Source organism: Mchenga conophoros, linkage group LG5 (assembly GCF_057382185.1).
Source record: "Mchenga conophoros isolate Kocher_MC1m ecotype Shallow Benthic linkage group LG5, M_conophoros_male_GT1.1, whole genome shotgun sequence".
Lineage (NCBI taxonomy): Eukaryota > Metazoa > Chordata > Actinopteri > Cichliformes > Cichlidae > Mchenga > Mchenga conophoros.
In genome coordinates, this window is record NC_140530.1 from 19,781,225 (window position 1) to 19,799,819 (window position 18,595).

The 18,595-nt window shown below is 39.9% G+C and overlaps 1 protein-coding gene across 1 annotated transcript in view; it reads left to right on the forward strand.

The window, feature by feature from the left end:
* The first annotated feature begins 282 nt into the window (after positions 1 to 282).
* The window catches only part of tex264a (testis expressed 264, ER-phagy receptor a), a 79,039-nt gene continuing 60,726 nt past the window's right edge, over positions 283 to 18,595 (forward strand). Inside the window, exons 1-2 of the mRNA XM_085273992.1 lie at positions 283 to 781; positions 12,954 to 13,175. Of these exons, the coding sequence (XP_085130118.1) occupies positions 524 to 781; positions 12,954 to 13,175 (480 nt within the window). The 5' untranslated portion in view covers positions 283 to 523. The remainder of the gene's footprint in view (positions 782 to 12,953; positions 13,176 to 18,595) is intronic.

Genomic DNA, 18,595 nt, shown 5'->3' on the forward strand with positions numbered 1-18,595 from the left:
TGTCACACTATAAAGCAGTAATGTTTGATTTCAGTTTTTTATTTATCAATTTATTTATTTATTTTTAGACTTGTTCATATTAATGGAAAGGGGGTGCTATTGAAAATAATGAGTATTTCTTTGCGTCCAAGCCGGATTTTCGAAGCTCAGTAGGAGTAATATTCATTTAGTATTACGTGTTATACGGTTATTTGCTATTTTACCGACGTAATTTACAAAAAACCAACAAGTCCTTTAAATAAAACATAAACGCCTCCCCCCGAGGTGAATAAGCTTGGTCTGACCGGGAAGCGTGTACCTTTGTTTGGGGAAATAACTAGCTTTCCGCTGTGCTTGGACTTTGTGTAGCTATTTCGGCTTAAAAAACAACAACAATTCAGCACTGACTTTTGAATAGTCCCGATTCTTGTGCCGTGTTATTTGAGCCATTAGGACGACAGCGTCGGTGCGAGAGTGACCCGAAGGAGGACGTTTAGCACCAGATTTTGCAGTGTCTGCAGCTATTGTACCGCCTTGAGAGACCATGTCCGATTTGTTTCTGCTGCTGCTGATAATTGTCCTTCTGCTGTGTTTGGTTGTGACGGTGGGGAGCTTACTGCTGTACGCGGGGGTCCTGTCAGACATTGTCATTAAGACTGGACCGCCGCCAATTAGAAATGTCACCATTGCTTATAAGTTTAAAGAGGGACCATACAAGGACTGCGGTGCAGCCTACACTGAGAGCTGCAGCATTGGGCCAAAGCTGAACGCCATCGGTGTCTTCTACGATGACCCCAAGCAGGTGAGACCGTGAGACGTAGCACCTGTTACCGTAATGTTTAACTACACAGCACTGAAGGTGTATTTACATTTGACCCCGTGACATAACATCGAAATCCAATGTACTCTGTTAGCAGATAAGATATTGCAGCCAGTAAGATATACTGACCTGCAGAGTGTCCTAAAGGTCACTCAAAGGCTCACAATGTATATTGAAAACTTAGACTGTTGCATCATTTAACATTGAGCTGTGATTGTCTGTGTAGTGGACTTAACAATACCCCTGAAAAAAAAAAAGTAAAATATGACCATGGCTTCAATAAGTGCTGGTTATTTTCTTGATAAATTGTCTTTTTATAATGTGTTAGTAAGTAAAACATTTCGCACGCAAAACAAAGCAGCACAGATCAGATATATAGCATCCATGCAGTATAAGAGACTCCTCTAAGGCTGACTAAAACCTGTGTTACAAAACTTTCCAGTAAGAAAGTCTTCTAAGTTTAATTTTATCACACAAAAAACTCCTTCCTTTAATGAACAAATATACATGTTAGCATTTGATAAAGATTGCCTTTATATTTAAAAGTATTGTCAGTATGTGTAGCATTATTGTATTGTCTCTAAAATCACCTCACAATTTCCCAGCAGCTACAGTTACATCTTTAATTGAATTCTTTTCTCCATGCAGTATCCTGTCATTGGAAAGTGCTTATGTTGGCATTTTTTGCTTTAAATGTAAATGCATTTGTATTTAAATATAAATACATGTATTTTACTAAAGCTACGAAACATCGGCTAAGTTGTTAAGTGGCCACTGATCCCTTTTGGATAATAAAAAAATCTTTTTGCTCTAAATACTGTTTATTCATATTTTTTCATGGCACTGAACTGCGTGAGCAGATTTATTTCAGTGTCATTTACTGTGTGTAGCTCAGTGGCTTTTATATACAAGCTGTCTTTTAAAGTAACTGAGCTTGAATGATGAAACCAGTCGGCTATTCATTGCCACGTTGCACTGTTGATATTGTTTCCCCACTCATCTGTGGCTCCAAGGCACTTTGGCATTTGCCTGTTTCTGACTCAGAAATGGTAACCAGACTCCTGACTATAAGGGCAAACACAGCCTCTTCACATGTGTCTAGGAAAAGCTGACAGATGTCTGAAAATGTAGCGGGTTCTGCTGTAGCCTAAATGAATTATATTACAGTCACAATCCAGATAAAAGAAGCAATGAATATCCTTTTGTCAGATGGATCCAGATCCAAATTTTGCATAACCGGGTCATTCCTCAGCTGAGAACTGCGGTTATTTCCTGCTTTCATTCTACATACTGCTGGGCATCACGAGTTGTGTTTTTAGTCAACAAAAAGAGTCTGTTCAATAGCTGATGGGAGTGTTCATTGAGTTCCCAGCTGGTATGGGAGCAGCACAAACACTGTGCAGTTTGATGAAATTTCACAGTTGCAAGTTATTTTCTATATATAGCTTAGTCGTTGACTTAAAAAAAACCTAACACTTAGGCTCTGTTTGCTTATATTGCATCAGTCCTTCTGACACAGGGTAAGGAAGGTGAGTGTACATTGTTGGACGAGCTGACCTAGCTGACAAACAGTGTGGCAAAATAGAGGCATTTGACACAACTTCAGTCTATGTGGTGGTCAAGGAGCAGTGTCATGTGTGTAAGAGTTTCAGAATTTCTATATGGCCAGATCACAATTCGGTTCCCTTTATAGAATAAAGAATGTGACACAACAGCATAACTGTCTGTATTTCTGCTTACACCCACTGTTTTCTCTGTCTTTTTTTAACTGAAGTCTTTTAGTAGAAGCTCTGACTGTGAGTCATGCCAGTGGAAAGTTCTGGGTAAAGACTAATTGAAGAGCTTTTAAAACTTTTTTGCTGGTGCTGGAGTTTGTGGAGAGTCTGGCTCATAGGGTGTCTACAGAACACACAGATTACTATATAGATCGCATGACTCTTGCAACTGGAAAAAAGCAGTGTGATGAGGAATTAGGCTTTACTGGGGTAAAGTAAGTAGGCAAGTATTTGAACTTAACTGACAGGTTTGAGGTTCTTAGTGCAAATTTTCAATCCCTTTTTGACCTGACTCTTTGTCAACCCACGGCTCTTCACTGTTTTCAAAGTGACATGACATTCTGATTACTCCCCACCATCCGCAGGAGTAAACATAAATTGCAAAAGTGCCACATGGCTTAACTTTTGCTGAAAATTTTACTTAACACTAATGTTAAAAAAAAGTTTTTCAAACAGGACTCTAAATTGTAATGCAGTAAATCTGCGTGAAGAGATACAGTTTTTATGTGATCAGATTTGTTTTACTGCTTTTTTATTGCATGAGTTTTATTAGCTGTTACAGCTAGCTGTTTAGACTTTACTTAAGGAAACTATTTACGCCTGCAGTCATGTGAAAAGAAAATGTTCACAGGACTCTGCAGTCACCCTTAATTCTTCCTAAGGAATTAAGATGGTAAATTAGCAGCCAGGTGATGCTCATTAAAAGCAATGGATTAACTGATCATCAGGAAGTGCGAGCACCTCCAAAAAAAGCAGGACTTTTGACAGTTTGCCGCTGTGGAGTCTTCAGGTGTGTGTTAGCACCGTGCCAAAGAGGAAAAACATGAGCAATGACCTTAGAGAAGCAGTTGTTGCTGTCCATCAACCTGGAAACAATTAAAAGGCTATTTCCAAATAATTTGAAGTCCATCATTTTACATTGAGAAATATTATTCACTAGTGGAGAACATTCAACTCTTCACAGGAGTTGACACCAGTGTCAGACCATGCAATGCTCACAGAAATTCTAAAAACAAATCCAAGAGCTACAGGCTTCAGTGAGCATGTTAAATATTAAAGATCATGACAACACAATTAGAAAAAGACTGAACAAGTATGGCCTGTTCGGGAGGGGGAAAAGACTCTTCTCTTTAAAAAGAGCATGTCAGCGCAGTTTAAGTTCAGAACAAATCACACGACTTCTTAATGTCCTTTGGAAAGACCAGAGTGGAGATGTTTGGCCATGTTTGGGGAAAACCAAAAATAGCATATAAGCTCAAATAAACTTTTAAGAATGCTTTACCAAAGTATTCTTAAAAGTGTCAAATGTGAGAACACTGGTCCAGCAGCTTGGCCAAAACTGAGTCGTGTAGCAGGACAATGATCCTGAGCACAGCAGAATACTGAAAATAAAAGAATCAAGGTCCTGCAATGACCAGATCAAAGTCCAGATGCTCCAGATTTAAGACTCACAAACCTCAATTAACTAAAGAAGAATTAACTTGATTAGCTTTAACGAATATTGAGCTAAAATTCCTCCACAACAATGTGAGTGACTGGTAAAGTCATACAGAAAACGATTACTTTAAATTATTGCTGCTAAAAGTGGTTCTACAAGCTACAGGACTTATTTTTTGACAGGGCTGCACTTCCTGTGCAAACTTTCTCTTTCACTTGACTACAACTCTTATTTTCCTTTTGATAGCATGGCCTTACATTATAAGTTATAATAAGTTGGCTTTAAAACAAATGTGCTTGAACACATTCTCATTATGAGTATGCTATACCTAAATTACTAGTAATATAAAGTCAAAAAACATACTGTGCAAAAGGAACAGTATGTTAAGTTTACTTATTTTTATATTTAATACAGATTATTATTTGTTTAACTAGCTTGAAATTATTTTTTTGTTGTAATTTGTGTGTGTCGTGTACTGCATAGCTGCCATAACAGTGCTTTAATGAATATTTCAATAGTAATGTTGAGCGTGAAAACAGGCTGGAAGTCATCAGTGGCTAATGTCTTGGGTTTAGCTTTTGCTAACAGCAAGCCACCACGAGCTTAAGACACACAGACCTTAAAAGCCACCGCACGCATTCGCAAGAATGAAACTATGTACTTATCTGTGTGAAACTGTCAAGGCTCTAAGGGGTTTTCCTGACTCAGAATGGATCTTTGGGCGTTAAGCATAACTGGCCCGCATTCAGAGAAGGCAGTGAATCTGTTACCTTATTCAAAATATGCTGTTTCATAGTTTCGTGTTATATCAGGCCATTAGATTAAAAAATGTCTATCATGCTTGAGTTAATTAAAATCACATTTAATATAACTTGTTAAATGATTAAAGTGCTGGTAAGTAAACTTCACTTCCCCCATCCGCCACCATCAAAAAGAACAATACATAAAGCTCAATGCACTAATTAATATTAAGTCATTTTGGGGTTTTACAGTAGAGGTAGTCCAAAGTGTTGGACTACCTTTGACAATGGCATAAGTCAAAATTGCATACTGCAGAACAAGTAAAAGGCAAGTCATTATTTTAAGGAAAAATGAATACCTGAATTTCTTTATTCAGCAAAGCTGTTTAATATACATTTAAATTGTGCAATAAATGTATGTTTACATGTAAAAAACAGGAGAAGACCACATCTGGAATATGATAATAAAGAGGATAGTCTGGAGCACAGCTGAGATGCAGAATCTTATAATGTTATGCAGTTACCTGACACTCCTTAGTTAAATCAGTAAGAAGGTATTTTAAACTATGCAGTATTTACTTTGATTGTTATCTCCTATCTACTATGTACTGAACGTGCTAAGCTGCACACTGACGGACTCTAGATGGCACTATTAGCGTTGAAATTGAGTTTGTGTGGGAGGAAGGTGCTTCCTCAAAACCACAATTGATCTTTATACTCAATTTATTATAATGGCATAAGTAGTGTGACTCAGCCCAGCCTCTTAGTATTCATTCAGTCAAAATGAGTTTCATCAAATTAAAATAAAATTGGATTTCATACCTGCTTGAGTGGCTGGTCACCATGACACATTACTCCAGTGGTTTTCACTCCTGGCTCTCTATTCCAGGGCATGGCTGGTTTTTCGATGATTCTTCTGCATTCACCTTGCATTCAGATTGAAATACGGTGGCTGTTTAATGACGATGATGAAAGCTAGAAGGGGTCTGTGCCCTGAAAATGTGGATTCAAAACTGACTACGTAAAATAGAGGGCTTCTGTTATAGCAGTGGAATATATTCAGTTGTATATGTGGCAAGTCAGAAGGCTCTTTGACTGTATATTAAAGACATCTCTGTTGCTTATTTATGTCTATACAGTTGTTTGCTTGGTCTTATAATTACCTTAACTTATTATTGCAACAAACCTGAAGGATTGAACCTCAAATTTCAAAATAATCGTTTGGCTCTCAGGTGTCAGTCAGCTGCACAGTGACCCTACACGGCTTGACAATCGAAGGCAGAGAGCTCCCTCGGGATCTCCTGTAATAGAGCTTTGACATAAGCTCCATGACGCGATCCCAGATTGGATAAGTACAGACTAAATCACTGGATTTTGTAGTTGTAGCCCTTTCTTGTGTTGTAGCATGAAAGCGAGTAAAGAATCTACAAGCAGGCTGCCTGTCTGCAAGAAATCTCCAGAGCAGAATTCATTAACAAGAGTGGGCAGCAGTGAGTGCTCCGAGGCCAACGTGTCATGAAGGATAAAGCAGTAAACTACCGGAGGTACTTACAGTTACCAGAAGTAGTTTACTGAGGGACAACTGCGTGCAATTTCACTCCTTCAGTCAAATTAGTGTACAGTACAAATTTACGTCTCACTTTAAATATAATGGCATCTGACTATATGTAAAGGAGCTACATAGCAAATGCAACTGTCTGTGACACTCATAGCATGTTGTGTAAGCATTGAATCTCAAGTAGAGCTGCTATTTGGTTCATCCTCTGATCTGTTGAATTCCCACTTTGTTTTAGCTCTCCGAAGCAAACCAACTCATGGCTCCCCATGACAAGGAGGAGAAAATGAAATGTCATGTGTAGACATATATGGGAGTGGCAGTGAGAGGTGTGGAAGTGCCTTGGAAGAGGGGTATAAATTGGTAGTCTGACTCACCTTGAGAGCATTGCATTGCTCCAATTCATCAATCGGAATTTCAGATCAGAGCGCCGAGCATCGCTTCACTCCCAGTCAGATTTATTAGCATTTTAGTGCTGCTTGTCTGTCTGTCAACAGCAACAACATGAAAGAGGGGCTTCTGGCAAGGGGTTGCCGCTTTTAAAGGTGGATATGAAACGAGAAATAAATACACTCATACCCTGGAGTCTGGTCCCACAGGTCTTCAAGCCAATATTATGCAAGGATATGGACATGCCAACTCTCCCTGTAGTAAAACACCCCATTAATTTTTATGGACTGAGAAAGACACTGAAAATCGAGAACGGGAGCAATCCAGATGGAATCGGTTTAATGGAGAACCGCTTGTGCCCCCCCCCAAATTCGGCTGTCTTCACAAACTGCTTTACTCTTTTTTTTACTCTATAAACTGACATGTTCAGATTAGTCAGTGAAACAAGAGGGTGAAAAATGTCTTTGAATCTTCTGCACCATCCATCTCGTCGTTTCACGCATCTGCTTTTTTTAGGCCGGGATACACAGGATATTGGATTACAGAGCTGAATATTTATTAGACAAGACATGGAGAATGTCTGGAGATGGTGGAGGAATACAGTTGAACATTTTTTAGAGAAAGAGCTAAGCATGTTTGGGGATGAGGGGGTGGATTCATTCATATTTCCTATTAGGGAAGATTAATTCTGTTACATCTCGCTTGATGAGTGCCACGCAGTGTCCAGCTGGCCTTGGAGTGGTAAACCAGCTCCACAACTGTGTGAGGGAAAACTGTGTCCTGCCTCCAGCAGGGTGCTTATCCTCACCAGTAATTATACATGCCAGTGCTCCCAGGATGCCATGTGTAATTACAAACCAAGTCTGAGCACAGCCTAAAGGGACAGAGCTGCACTCGGTGAAAGCAAGAGAGACAAAAAAATGGATTTCCTTTGGCTCCTGACTTAAAGGGCCACTGGGGCCCACACAACATCACATCACTGGATGTATAATCTGATTTGGATGCTTTAGGGCTCACTTAAATTTGAGGACATTTTTATATTTTGAGCTTTCAGTTCAAAAAGTGATTTTGATCCAATATTAAAGTCTAATGCTAAATCACTCAGTTTTCTCAATGATGGTTGATTTTTGCTTTGTGCCTAAATTGTAAAATGAATGGCACAGTTCTTTGTTTTTTTTTTTAGTTGGATACATGTGCTTCCTTTACTTTTGCGATAATTAAGCTGCAAACAGCCCATCACAGCATACCTGCGGTCCCGGTGCTGTGCAGCCTTGCAAGTTTCAATTTCCTTCCTGGTGACTTTGTCTTTGCCGTCTCATCTGCCTGTGGGGGGCGAATGGCTTCCACTCAGCTGAGACAGGTTATTGCTCTGCCACACTGAGGTGAAAGACAGCTCTTGTTGAGAAATTGCTTATCCTGTAGTCTCCTGTTCTTGTTTCTCCCCATGTGTCAAGTTCTTTGCTTGGTCTTTGAAGTGCCCTAAACAACCATCTGGCTCAGTGTTCCAGATATATGGGAAGAAAATGATCCCGTGAACCACTGAGCGGAAAGAGAGAGCTCCCCAGCAAAACCCGCCACACATTTATCCGATCCAGTTGAACCGTAGATGAAATATGATTGTGGTTGTTATCCGCTTTACACAGACTTGGGGTTTTCTTTATGAATGCTGCATTTCCTCCTTGTCATACTTCACTGGGGACACTGATCTGAAGATGGCATAGTGCTTTAAAGAGGGTCTAAATTTGCAGATTTGTTGGCTGCAGTGCAATGAAAGGACCTTGTACTATCACAGCCTCTTTAACTCCAGTCTGTCACGATGGCAAAGCCCAGTTTGCCAACAAGAGCATGAAGGGCAAACATGTCGCATTTGGCTCTAAGTCTTATCATTTTTCAGCACTAATTTCAGTGACACTACTTAGTTTTGTGCTGTAGCAAACTTGACATGAAATAAGAATGATGTATTTATTTATTTAAATCATTGTTTCACAGCTCATAGCTGTGCTGCTATGTTGCCTTTACAGGGTTTACATGGTTTATTTAAAAACCGAGCAATATTAGTCACTCCTTCCCTCCTAGTTTACATTTTAGATTTACTTTTTGGTGAGTGGAAGTTTTCCAGTTTTGTCTTGACTGTGGTGATAATCCTGGATTAAGCAGAGCATGGCATGCTTATTGTGATCCTTTGTTTTATGCTGCGGCAAGGTAGAGAGTTGTCTCCTTGGTGTGTTTGTCCCCAGTCCTCCCTAACCTGCTGACACTTCAGAAATGACCAATTACAAAGCGCCCCACACTGGAAACAGTGCATACAAAGCACTGAAGGCCAGGAGGCTAGAGATACGGGGCTAAGAGCAAGCAAGATGAAGAAAGTAAATCCTCATTACGTGTCTGCTAATAAAAAATTACCTCTCTCAGCTGCGCTTTTGTATTGTTGGAGAGCACTCATCCATCAAAAAAGAACCCTTGTAGCCCCAAGCAAAGAATTGCTTTTGAAATTACTTTGTCTCTCAACTGGTCCTTAGAGAGCTGGCTTATGTGTACAAAACAACTGGCAAATTAAAGGAAAAACCTGAAACTTGACCTCTACCTCGAAGTGATCCAATAGCTCTTTTACCCCTTAGAGGACATTTTCTCATTGGGAGAGTTTAGCCACACTCATCCCCTTAGCAAGAAAATCAGTGAAAATCAATAAAAAGTAGTTATGGCTGATAATGCTAATGTTATGCTGAAAGATCTATATCTATCTATAAGCCTGTATCTATAGCTGCACACACATAAAACACACACATTTACAAGCCACTTTTAAGGAAATTGGGTTTCTACAGCTCGGTACCGAAATATAATATATCTGTGTTCAGTTTCCAAGGTAAAAGCACCACAGTCTTGCCATTATCTATCGCTTTGCTTTTTACTCCCGCCAATCAAAAAGCCACAGTCGGCGTTTCCTCTGCTACCTGTGAGAAATGGTCTTTCAAAATCACAGCTTTGGCAGTGTGGACAGAGGTGAAGAATTTCTGCCTTTCGGACATTTGAACAACTGTGGCGGAGAAGCCAGTACAAGTCAAGTACATGGAGTGTTGTTACTCTCCCTCTCCTAATTGCCTGTAGTTTCTGGGGTGTGTTATCTGAAGGGAAGCAGAGATGAGATGCAGTCAGAGCTGCTGTTTGTTCCTGTTGCTGTGTGGGATGTGAATGATAGCTAGAGCCCTGAATGATATCATTAGTGAACTACTGGTTTGGCTACCACTCTAGTCTATCAGTGCAGAGAGCATGAGAGATGGCGAGATATAAGACGCTGAAGAAAGGCCGTACGTGGGAGGGGTGTTGTTATCCCTTCTGTGTTTGAATGGCTATTGTTTTGTCTTATCATAAACCACCAGTGTTGACAGGGAGTAGCTTTGTACAGAAGCCATGCTGACAGCCCATACATTTGATGCATCCATGTAGGACAGAGGGCGATGCAGGCCAATCCCTGCACATAAATCCATTTGGATAGAGGGGAGAGGCTAAAGAAGAAATCATGTTACTAATGCTGTTTTATTCATCTAAATTTAAATTTAATATATTTTTTAAGCTATAATTAATGTTTTACTTATCTGAAGAGTTTAATTTACTGCACCACATAAAATTGGAAAAAAAAGGTTGTTTGCACTTTTCATTATCTCACCTTGTTGGTGTTATTTTTGTAGTTTATGTGCATGTCTGTTTCTTTTTTGCTTACTTTTGGCATCTTCATAAATCGTTTGTGGCGGTGGACAAGAGTACTTCTGCACACGGACAATCTTATGTGCACTTCCATGTGCCTATGAAAAGCAGTTTTTTTGTATCGTGTTTATGGTGCAAAGATTTACTGAATGATTTTAAAAACTAAGTGAAGATAAGGTTCTTGGAAAATCACCCAACGGTTAGAATCACCTTATATTTCAAGACAAACTGACAACAGTTAAAAGGATTTTTACTAAAAGCCACGAAGAGAAATTCACATGGTCACACTTGATAGATACGCTAAGAATTCCACCTGCTGTCTGCAGTTACTAAAGGGAGAGCATGGTTCCTAGCGTCAGTGTTTTTGCTTTAGTACCAGTAATAGTTAGTAACTAGTAATTACATTCCTTTATATGTTACTAGGCTTTTAAATAGAGATGTGTACATGGTTACATTGTTGCGACAATTCATTGTGACACTGCTAACGCAGCCATTGTGACTCCCTGTGTTTGCAGTGACTCATTGCTTCGTTGTAAATAGATCTAGTGTATCTCACGCTGCCATGTATGAATAATTCCCTGTCAAAAGCAGGTGATCTATGTTCTCTGAATCACCACTGAACATGGTGTCATGTGACAGTTAAGATTATCTGCTCATCCCAAACAGACACTGTCAGTCATTATTATTACCCACATGGTACATGCATGCGAGCGGCACCCATGGTTGAGGGGTCTGTGTGTTGAAATATATTTATCTCACCCAACCACAAATGCTGAAATACAACACAAAAGCTGCTGCATGAACAAAGTAAGACAGCAGCGATGGCACAGTGTAGTAGCAGTGTGGTCAAAAAATAGCTCCGAATGTGAGAAGTGAAATGGAAAAGAAGAGGACGTTGTGGTGTTGAGTCGTGATAATTATGCAAGGATGCCAGGGACATGAAGATGAGCGTCTTCCATCTGTGCCCCCTCGGTGCCAGCCCTCCACAGACATCCACTGTCACAGAGCAGAAACCAGCAGCAGGTCTTAAACACTACACTGTTTTTTGCATGTTTTAACCCATTTGACAGGAGTCACTTAAACTTACTTGTGAAACTTGAACTTACTTGCAAATCCTGCTTTTCTCATCAGCTTTCTGGATTTCACTGTGTTATGAAAATCTCATGGCAGCAATTTAAAATGCCCTTGAATCGGGTAATTTCCCACAGTGAATATTCTATTTTGTATCCAGTTGTTTTGACATAACATTATTTATGTGTCTCTGCAAGTTCTTTTTATACTGTACAGGAATTAATGGGAACCATTAGAATTGCACTCATTCTAAAGAGCCTGTTTGTTGTTCTGCATAAAATTTCCTGCAGTAAGGCAGCATCATCATTATTGGCAGTTTCATGTCTAGGAATTTTAATCTAAGCTACAACTTATTTTACACACGGCTGAAAACTTAGACTCGGGCATCTAAAATACAGTGACAACGCTCATCAAGAAAGGGCAGTTAATATAAAATGTACTGGGGACAAAAACCCAAACTGGTATGGCCCTTTAACCACAGCTCCCACTCTCCTTCTGCAGCAGACAGACTGCAAACAAGCGGATGTGAGTGGGAGATCCGTTGTCAGATCCTTTTCTGACTGACAGCTCACTCAGTGTTTGTTCCTGTGCTTATCTCACATCTGCATGCAGACATGTGGGCACATTAAGAGACATAATGTTGGCAGAAAGGCCTTTAAGTGAGGGAGATCATACCATCCTGTCAGTTTGTGTCTGCTCTCCTCAAATGTCATAAGACAAGACAGACAGTCTCTGCCAGTTCTAGGGGTGATGTTCTGTAGCTGAACCTAGAAATATTACAATATTACTCATCAAATTGATTGTATAATACCTCCAGAATTCAGAGGAAGTAAATTAACTGTGTGGAGAGCCCTGTTATTAATAAATGCTTTTCATGTAAGACAAAACATCCTATTTAGTTATCACTTGAAATGTTTCAAATCATTTTTGCATAAAAATAAGATATTTTGCCCACGGTACGGGCATCGTTTTTAGCACATAAACAATTTGGACTACCGTGTATGTGATCTGGCTTTTGGATATCTGGGGTAAGATGTTCACCAGAGCTGGCAGCCCTCTGTCCAGAGACACTTCGGGCTATATGAAGGTGCAACGTCTCAACATGTTTCAGTCAAATGGCTTCTATTTTTACTTGCACACGTGTGTAGTTTTGTGTTGATGCAGCATTAATCCCAACATACAGATTGCATCCTCCAACTCGCTCCCTTTCACTGTACTGAGCCTCTTCATATGCTTTAAAGCACTGCTTGTAATAATCGTAATATATCATAAAATATTGACCTTTTGTTTTTTACTCTGCAAAGAAAAAGTTGTCTATGTGAGCGTGGCTGATTAATAACAACCCTGTGATCAGTTATTTTTTGTCTTTCGTCCAGCTGAAACCTCACGACTTCTTACTCCTTCTACATTAAAGGGCTTGAAATGGGGTTGAACATGCATCATATGCTGTATATTCACTTTTTCTCTCTCTCTGCGCGCTCAGAGGCCACCAGAGAAGTGCCGCTACGTGGTGGGCAGCATCCTGTGTGAGGGTGAAGAGAAGCCAGATGAAGATCTGCAGAAGCTGTATGAGAAGTTTGGCTTCAAGGTGTTTTCTATGCCAGATGTGAGCCATGCTGTGACCACCAGCTTTCCTTGCACCACCCCTCTGTCCCACGTGCTCGGGCCTTACAGAGTGTACCCCAGAATTGCTTCCTACATTGAGGTACATACTCTTTTAAACTTTTTAAACAGTAGTATTGGGTCGAGCTCGCTACTATATTTAGCTACTATATTTAGCTAGCATTCTTAGTGAGCCTTGTTTTCTCATTGGATCTAAACAGTGTGAATATGTTTACAGGTCGTTTATATTCATTCATGCACTCTTCCACATATAGTGTATATCATCATATGAACAAGAGAAGCAGGAGTTTTCTTCCATTTTTCTCTTGTGGTTTTGTCTCTCATTCTTTTCTGCTTGCTGCTTGTAAAAAGTTCCCAGCCTATGTGTCGTTTAATTCATCACATGAGCAGATGAGGTCTTCAAATCATATTTAGACTAGATGAAATAGTAGAAAATGAAGATGCATATGAGTCCTCCAAGCCCGTATGCTTGGCTCCATTTCCTCAGGACAGGCCTCAAAAAGCTATTGACATTTGCTTATGACATTTACACACATGGTTTCATTTAGGTGCGTCCCGTTGCATGAATAATGCTCCTCGTGTAATTTTGTGTGTAGGGGGACTCGCATGCATGTGCCTGCTTCCGTGTCTGATCATCTGTTTATTTAATATCTGTCTTTTCACAGGAGTTGAAAACACCCCATTATTTTTTAGACAGAAAATGCATTATTATATTTGAAAAAAAAAAAAAAAAGCTCGATCTTTGTGACATTTAGTGTTTCAGAGTGGAACAAACCACCTTTCTCAAATTCGTGACAATGTGTGACAGAAAACTAGTTCACAAAAAAGCTGATTTAGTGTAAGAGGCCTCACATTTGAGTGCAGAAATTCAGTGGTTTGGCTCTAATTCTGTGAACCTTTTATGCTTTATCTGTAAACTGCAGTTTTTCAATTGACAACACAAAGCCATTAAATGATCAGCATGTAGAAGTAAATGGTACCATTATGCCATCACAGTAGTGCCTTACTGCATTTAGTCCTTCATCTGTTATTGTGTTCAGGAAAATGGGTGCAAGGACTGTCCACTGGCTATATCAGCTCAGCCACCACATCAAAGCTGTCGTGTAGGCACAGCTATTTCTCACTTTTTATATTGTTCTCTGTCATCCTGGCCTTCTCTTTAATGCTTCAATTATTGGTACTGAAATAATTGGATTTCTTTTTTCTTAGCTGTCCACTATATCAGGTGGAATGTGAAAATTTGCCTGTATACAATGTCTACATCAATTTGTAGTTTTGTCTTGCCATTTAACTCCTCTGATGCATGCAGTATAGTCTCCTGCTCTTTCTTTTTACCTGCTCTGTCACAGCACAGCTGAACTAAGTGTTAGGGGTTGCAAGAGTAATGACAGAAAAATGAGGGGGGGAGTTAAAAATGACACAAAATATATATTTTAATATGTCATATTTTCCAAGTATGTAGTTTGAAGCTGCCTCTGGTTGGGATAACTAGGACCAACTTTAGCCATTATACTAATACACAGTCTAACTTTATGATCTTTGAAGTATGTGGCGCTCTATGAGCTGTAACACCTGATTTTTAGAGGCAGGACAAACTGTAATATGTGCACTGACACAGAATAAATGGTCTAAAGTCAAAGCCACTGCATCCCTAAATGTTAAGATCTAGTAGTAGTTATATAATCATAGCTAGTGTCAGTGTGCGTTTCTTGTGAGCTTGCAGCTGTGTCTTTTATGCTGGGATCCGTTTTCACTCACACACTTGTGTGTGTGTGTGTGTGCGAGACAGAAATGCTTAGTCCGTCAGTTGACCTGAGTGCTGCGACAGGTTGTTGCACTCAGGGTTTAGGAGCTTCCTCTGTGGGCTAATAACACCCACTGACAAGAGCACTATGCATACTAGCTGCAGCACGGCTCATGAATAATGGAATATGGTTTAGTGTGGCTTGGTCTAAGGGGAAGGTATGTGAATGTATTAGAAATGTATACATACATGTATGATTAATGGAGTAGATGTGTAGTTTGAGGGAGTTTGAAAGGAGCGTAAGACTTGTGTGACAGTTTTGCACAAACCGTACATATTCTTTCTACTAAATTTTTGTGCTAGTCTGTGTATAAATGATTAAAAGAACTTTTCTCCAACTGCATCTAAACACAAGCCTGGAGAGAATGGCTAAACAGAAAGTGGGCCATGAAATCCTCACATGTGTATAATAATAATTATATACTCTTTTTCTTAAATTACTCAAAGCAGCGACACTGTTGGGATTGTGGAGCAGAGACGGGTGACGTACAATCAGTTTCTGAGAGTGTTTGGAGAGCGTGAGAGTGTTTTCTCAGGGATTTTAGTAAACCTACTGGCTTCTTGTAATGCTTCTGCTATCTGTGAGCAGGTTAAGTGCCTAACTGCCCTTTTGGACCTCAGCACTTTCTTTGTGTGTCCAGCCATGGGGCAGACTGAAACAATAACTCAGGCTGGGAATTTGGCTCCATTCCACTTAGGCTGTGTGTTATTTAGGGCTGTCACCACAACAGATTGGCTCTATCTGGTTAAAAGAATTCACTTTAATCGTGTTAGTGGATGTGTAGTGTAGATTATTAAAAAGAACAGTGCTGTTGATGTGCTTTGTCTCACTCTCAAAATAAGGCGTGTAACCATAATAATACAAAAGCTGTACAAGAACTGGGCAATGAGACAATTGGGAGGATTATTCATTCTCCTTCTCTTTCTCTCACCTCCACTCTTAACTTGACCATCTATTGTGCTATTGCTGCAGAAGAAAAGAGCGAGAACATACAGCCTATAGGAAAACACGAGAGAGCTACAGCTGATGTGTGGACTCTGAGAGGTCAGGCAGATCATTCCTGCTTTTGTAATATTGCTGCTCACATTCACGGCAGGATAAAACAACCCTTAGGCCACCGTGAAATTTCCCTGGTGCTCCTGACTGCGAGTCAGCCACTTGTCTTTTATCCACAAAGCATAACAGTATTTAAACTATAATATCTTCAGCATGTGTTGGTTTGACTATTAAAAGCAAATTAAAATGTCAGTGAATTTGTCATATTAGATTAATGCCTGAGGTCTTGGCCATTTATGTTTAATATCACTTCAAATGAAAGCAATGATTGAACAGGTAAGACAGCAGGACTGGTATCTTCTCTGAGTTGTAAAAATGCTAGTGTTGAAAGAAAAGGAAAAATTAGAGGACAAAGGAGTAGCTGTCACGCTACATTAAAGGACTGAGCAAGCCCAGGACCTACAGAATCAAAGCAAACAATCAGTGTGCTGTTATTTTGGTGTTCGCCCCAGAAAAAAAACGGTAATAGTCCCCGTGAGCAGAAGCAAGATGAGATGCTGATAGCCCCCGTCCATTTACCAATCCATTTATCTGAATCAAGCTTAAACATCATAAAAGCATCTTTCCCCTCATTTCCCTCTATACTGTGTCATAGGATGATGTTGTATGCCCTGCAGGTGCCTCAACAATTAAAAGAATTATATTTATAAACCTCCTGAAATATCCTGCATTTGTATCATCCGAGGTTTGTGACTGTATACGAATGCAGTCTATCGTAACCCATAAGAACCCACGTTTTTATGGGTGTCGCCGTCCTTTTACAGATTGAAGAAAGTTTCTGTTTCAGCAATTATATAGTTTTCTTGACAGTGAAAGTGTGTCTGGGCTTTTATGGGTTAATTTTGCTTCATAGGTTACTTAGATCATATTTAAAGATAAGATATGTTTTATATAGAGAAGAGGGGAAATCGTAAACAGTGCAGACTAACAAATCATTGCCCACAAAAATACTGTAAGCGGAACTGGGAAAGCTTAAATCTTTATCAGCATTAAAGCTCAATTTCCTTGGTTTTCACAGTAGTGCCTGGAAGGAAAGTCTAAGCAATTTAGCACTGTCACAAAGATAAATAACTGGAATATTGTTTTGAGCTCAGCCTGAATTAGAATTGTGCATCAAAGCCCACAGCCCACAGTTTGAGGAGTATGGGTCTGTTGCGATGACAGGTCGGCAACAGTTGAAGCTAATAACTTGAGTGGCCAGCTTTGTGTGTCACGGGGGCACGAGCTGTCCAGAAGCAGCTGTGAAGACGTGCTAAGTGCGATCTAATATGAAGCCTGCTCCCATTTCTTCATTTTCTGTATGACTTCAGATACTCACTCTGCAGTGGACGGTGGAAGTCCACACAATGCAGAACTGACCAGGAATGTTTAAAAGAAGAAGCCGATTGCAAGTTCAGACAATCTAATATGATCTTAAAAAAAGATAAACGCTTTGTAGCTTGATGGATCAGAAAACTGCAGTCTGCAAACTTCTAACTGGACAGTGGTCAGTAGCGGATATTTGATTCAGGACTTCCTGTTCCACATCCCAGTTATTGTTTATGAATGCAAACACATTTTAAAACCTTTTAAAATGTCTGTGAAGGTTCTCAGTCATCCAGGTCATCGTAGTCAAAGGAGCTTGCAAAGAAAAGCGTCTGGACTTCTTTAAGTTGCTTGAAGACGTTTCACCTCTCATCCGAGAAGCTTCTTCAGTTCTGAGGTCAAATGGTGGAGAGTCCCAGATTTAAAACCTAGTGGGAGTAACCCCCCACAGAGGGACAAAAGGACCCCCTGATGATCCTCTAATCGCCTGAGCCAAGGTGTGAAACTGGGTGTGGGTCCCAATCAGCCAGGGTTTCGGGTGAGTTCATTGTGAAACCTGGCCCCACCTTATCATGCGAATTCCCGAGGTCAGATGGCCCAGGATGTGAGTGGGCGTTAAGGCGTCTGGGGAGGGAACTCAAAACTGGATTATAGATGGCAGAGAGTTGGTGTCGTAAACCACCGCCTCTGTTCAAAGATGGTCGCTCACAGTGGACATATATGGCTTCTTTCACTCCTCTTTCCTAGTGGGGGGTCACTCCCACTAGGTTTAAATCTGGGACTCACCACCATTTGACCTTAGAACTGAAGAAGCTTCTCGGATGCGAGGTGAAACGTCTTCAAGCAACTTAAAGAAGTCCAGACGCTTTTCTTTGCAAGCTCCTTTGAAAACCTAAATGAACTAATTAACCTAAATTTAAGAAACCTAAATTAAACGTATATTAGGAGAAATCCTCATCCTTCATTATTTGTCATGAAAGTAAAAAAAAAAAATACTGAATATTCCCGCCCTGATCAATTTTAAAGTACACCAAGTCCATCACTGATGTCATTAGTTTAAAATTGTAAAAGTAAAATAAAAATATTTGCAATGTAAAGTATTTATCCCTTTTTTAAAAAATCTTTTCTTCCTTAAAAATAACATGTAAACTACAGGCAATATGTAAATCTTCTCAAAGGAGATGAGCTGCTTCTCTATATCATGATACTCAGATTGTTGTTCACAAAACATCTGATAATGTCACCCAAGGTTCTGCAGTGTTGTCTTCTTAAGTATGAATACTTGATCTATGAATAATGAAATGAGTTGCAGCCCAGACTGTGTCTTCCACTGCAC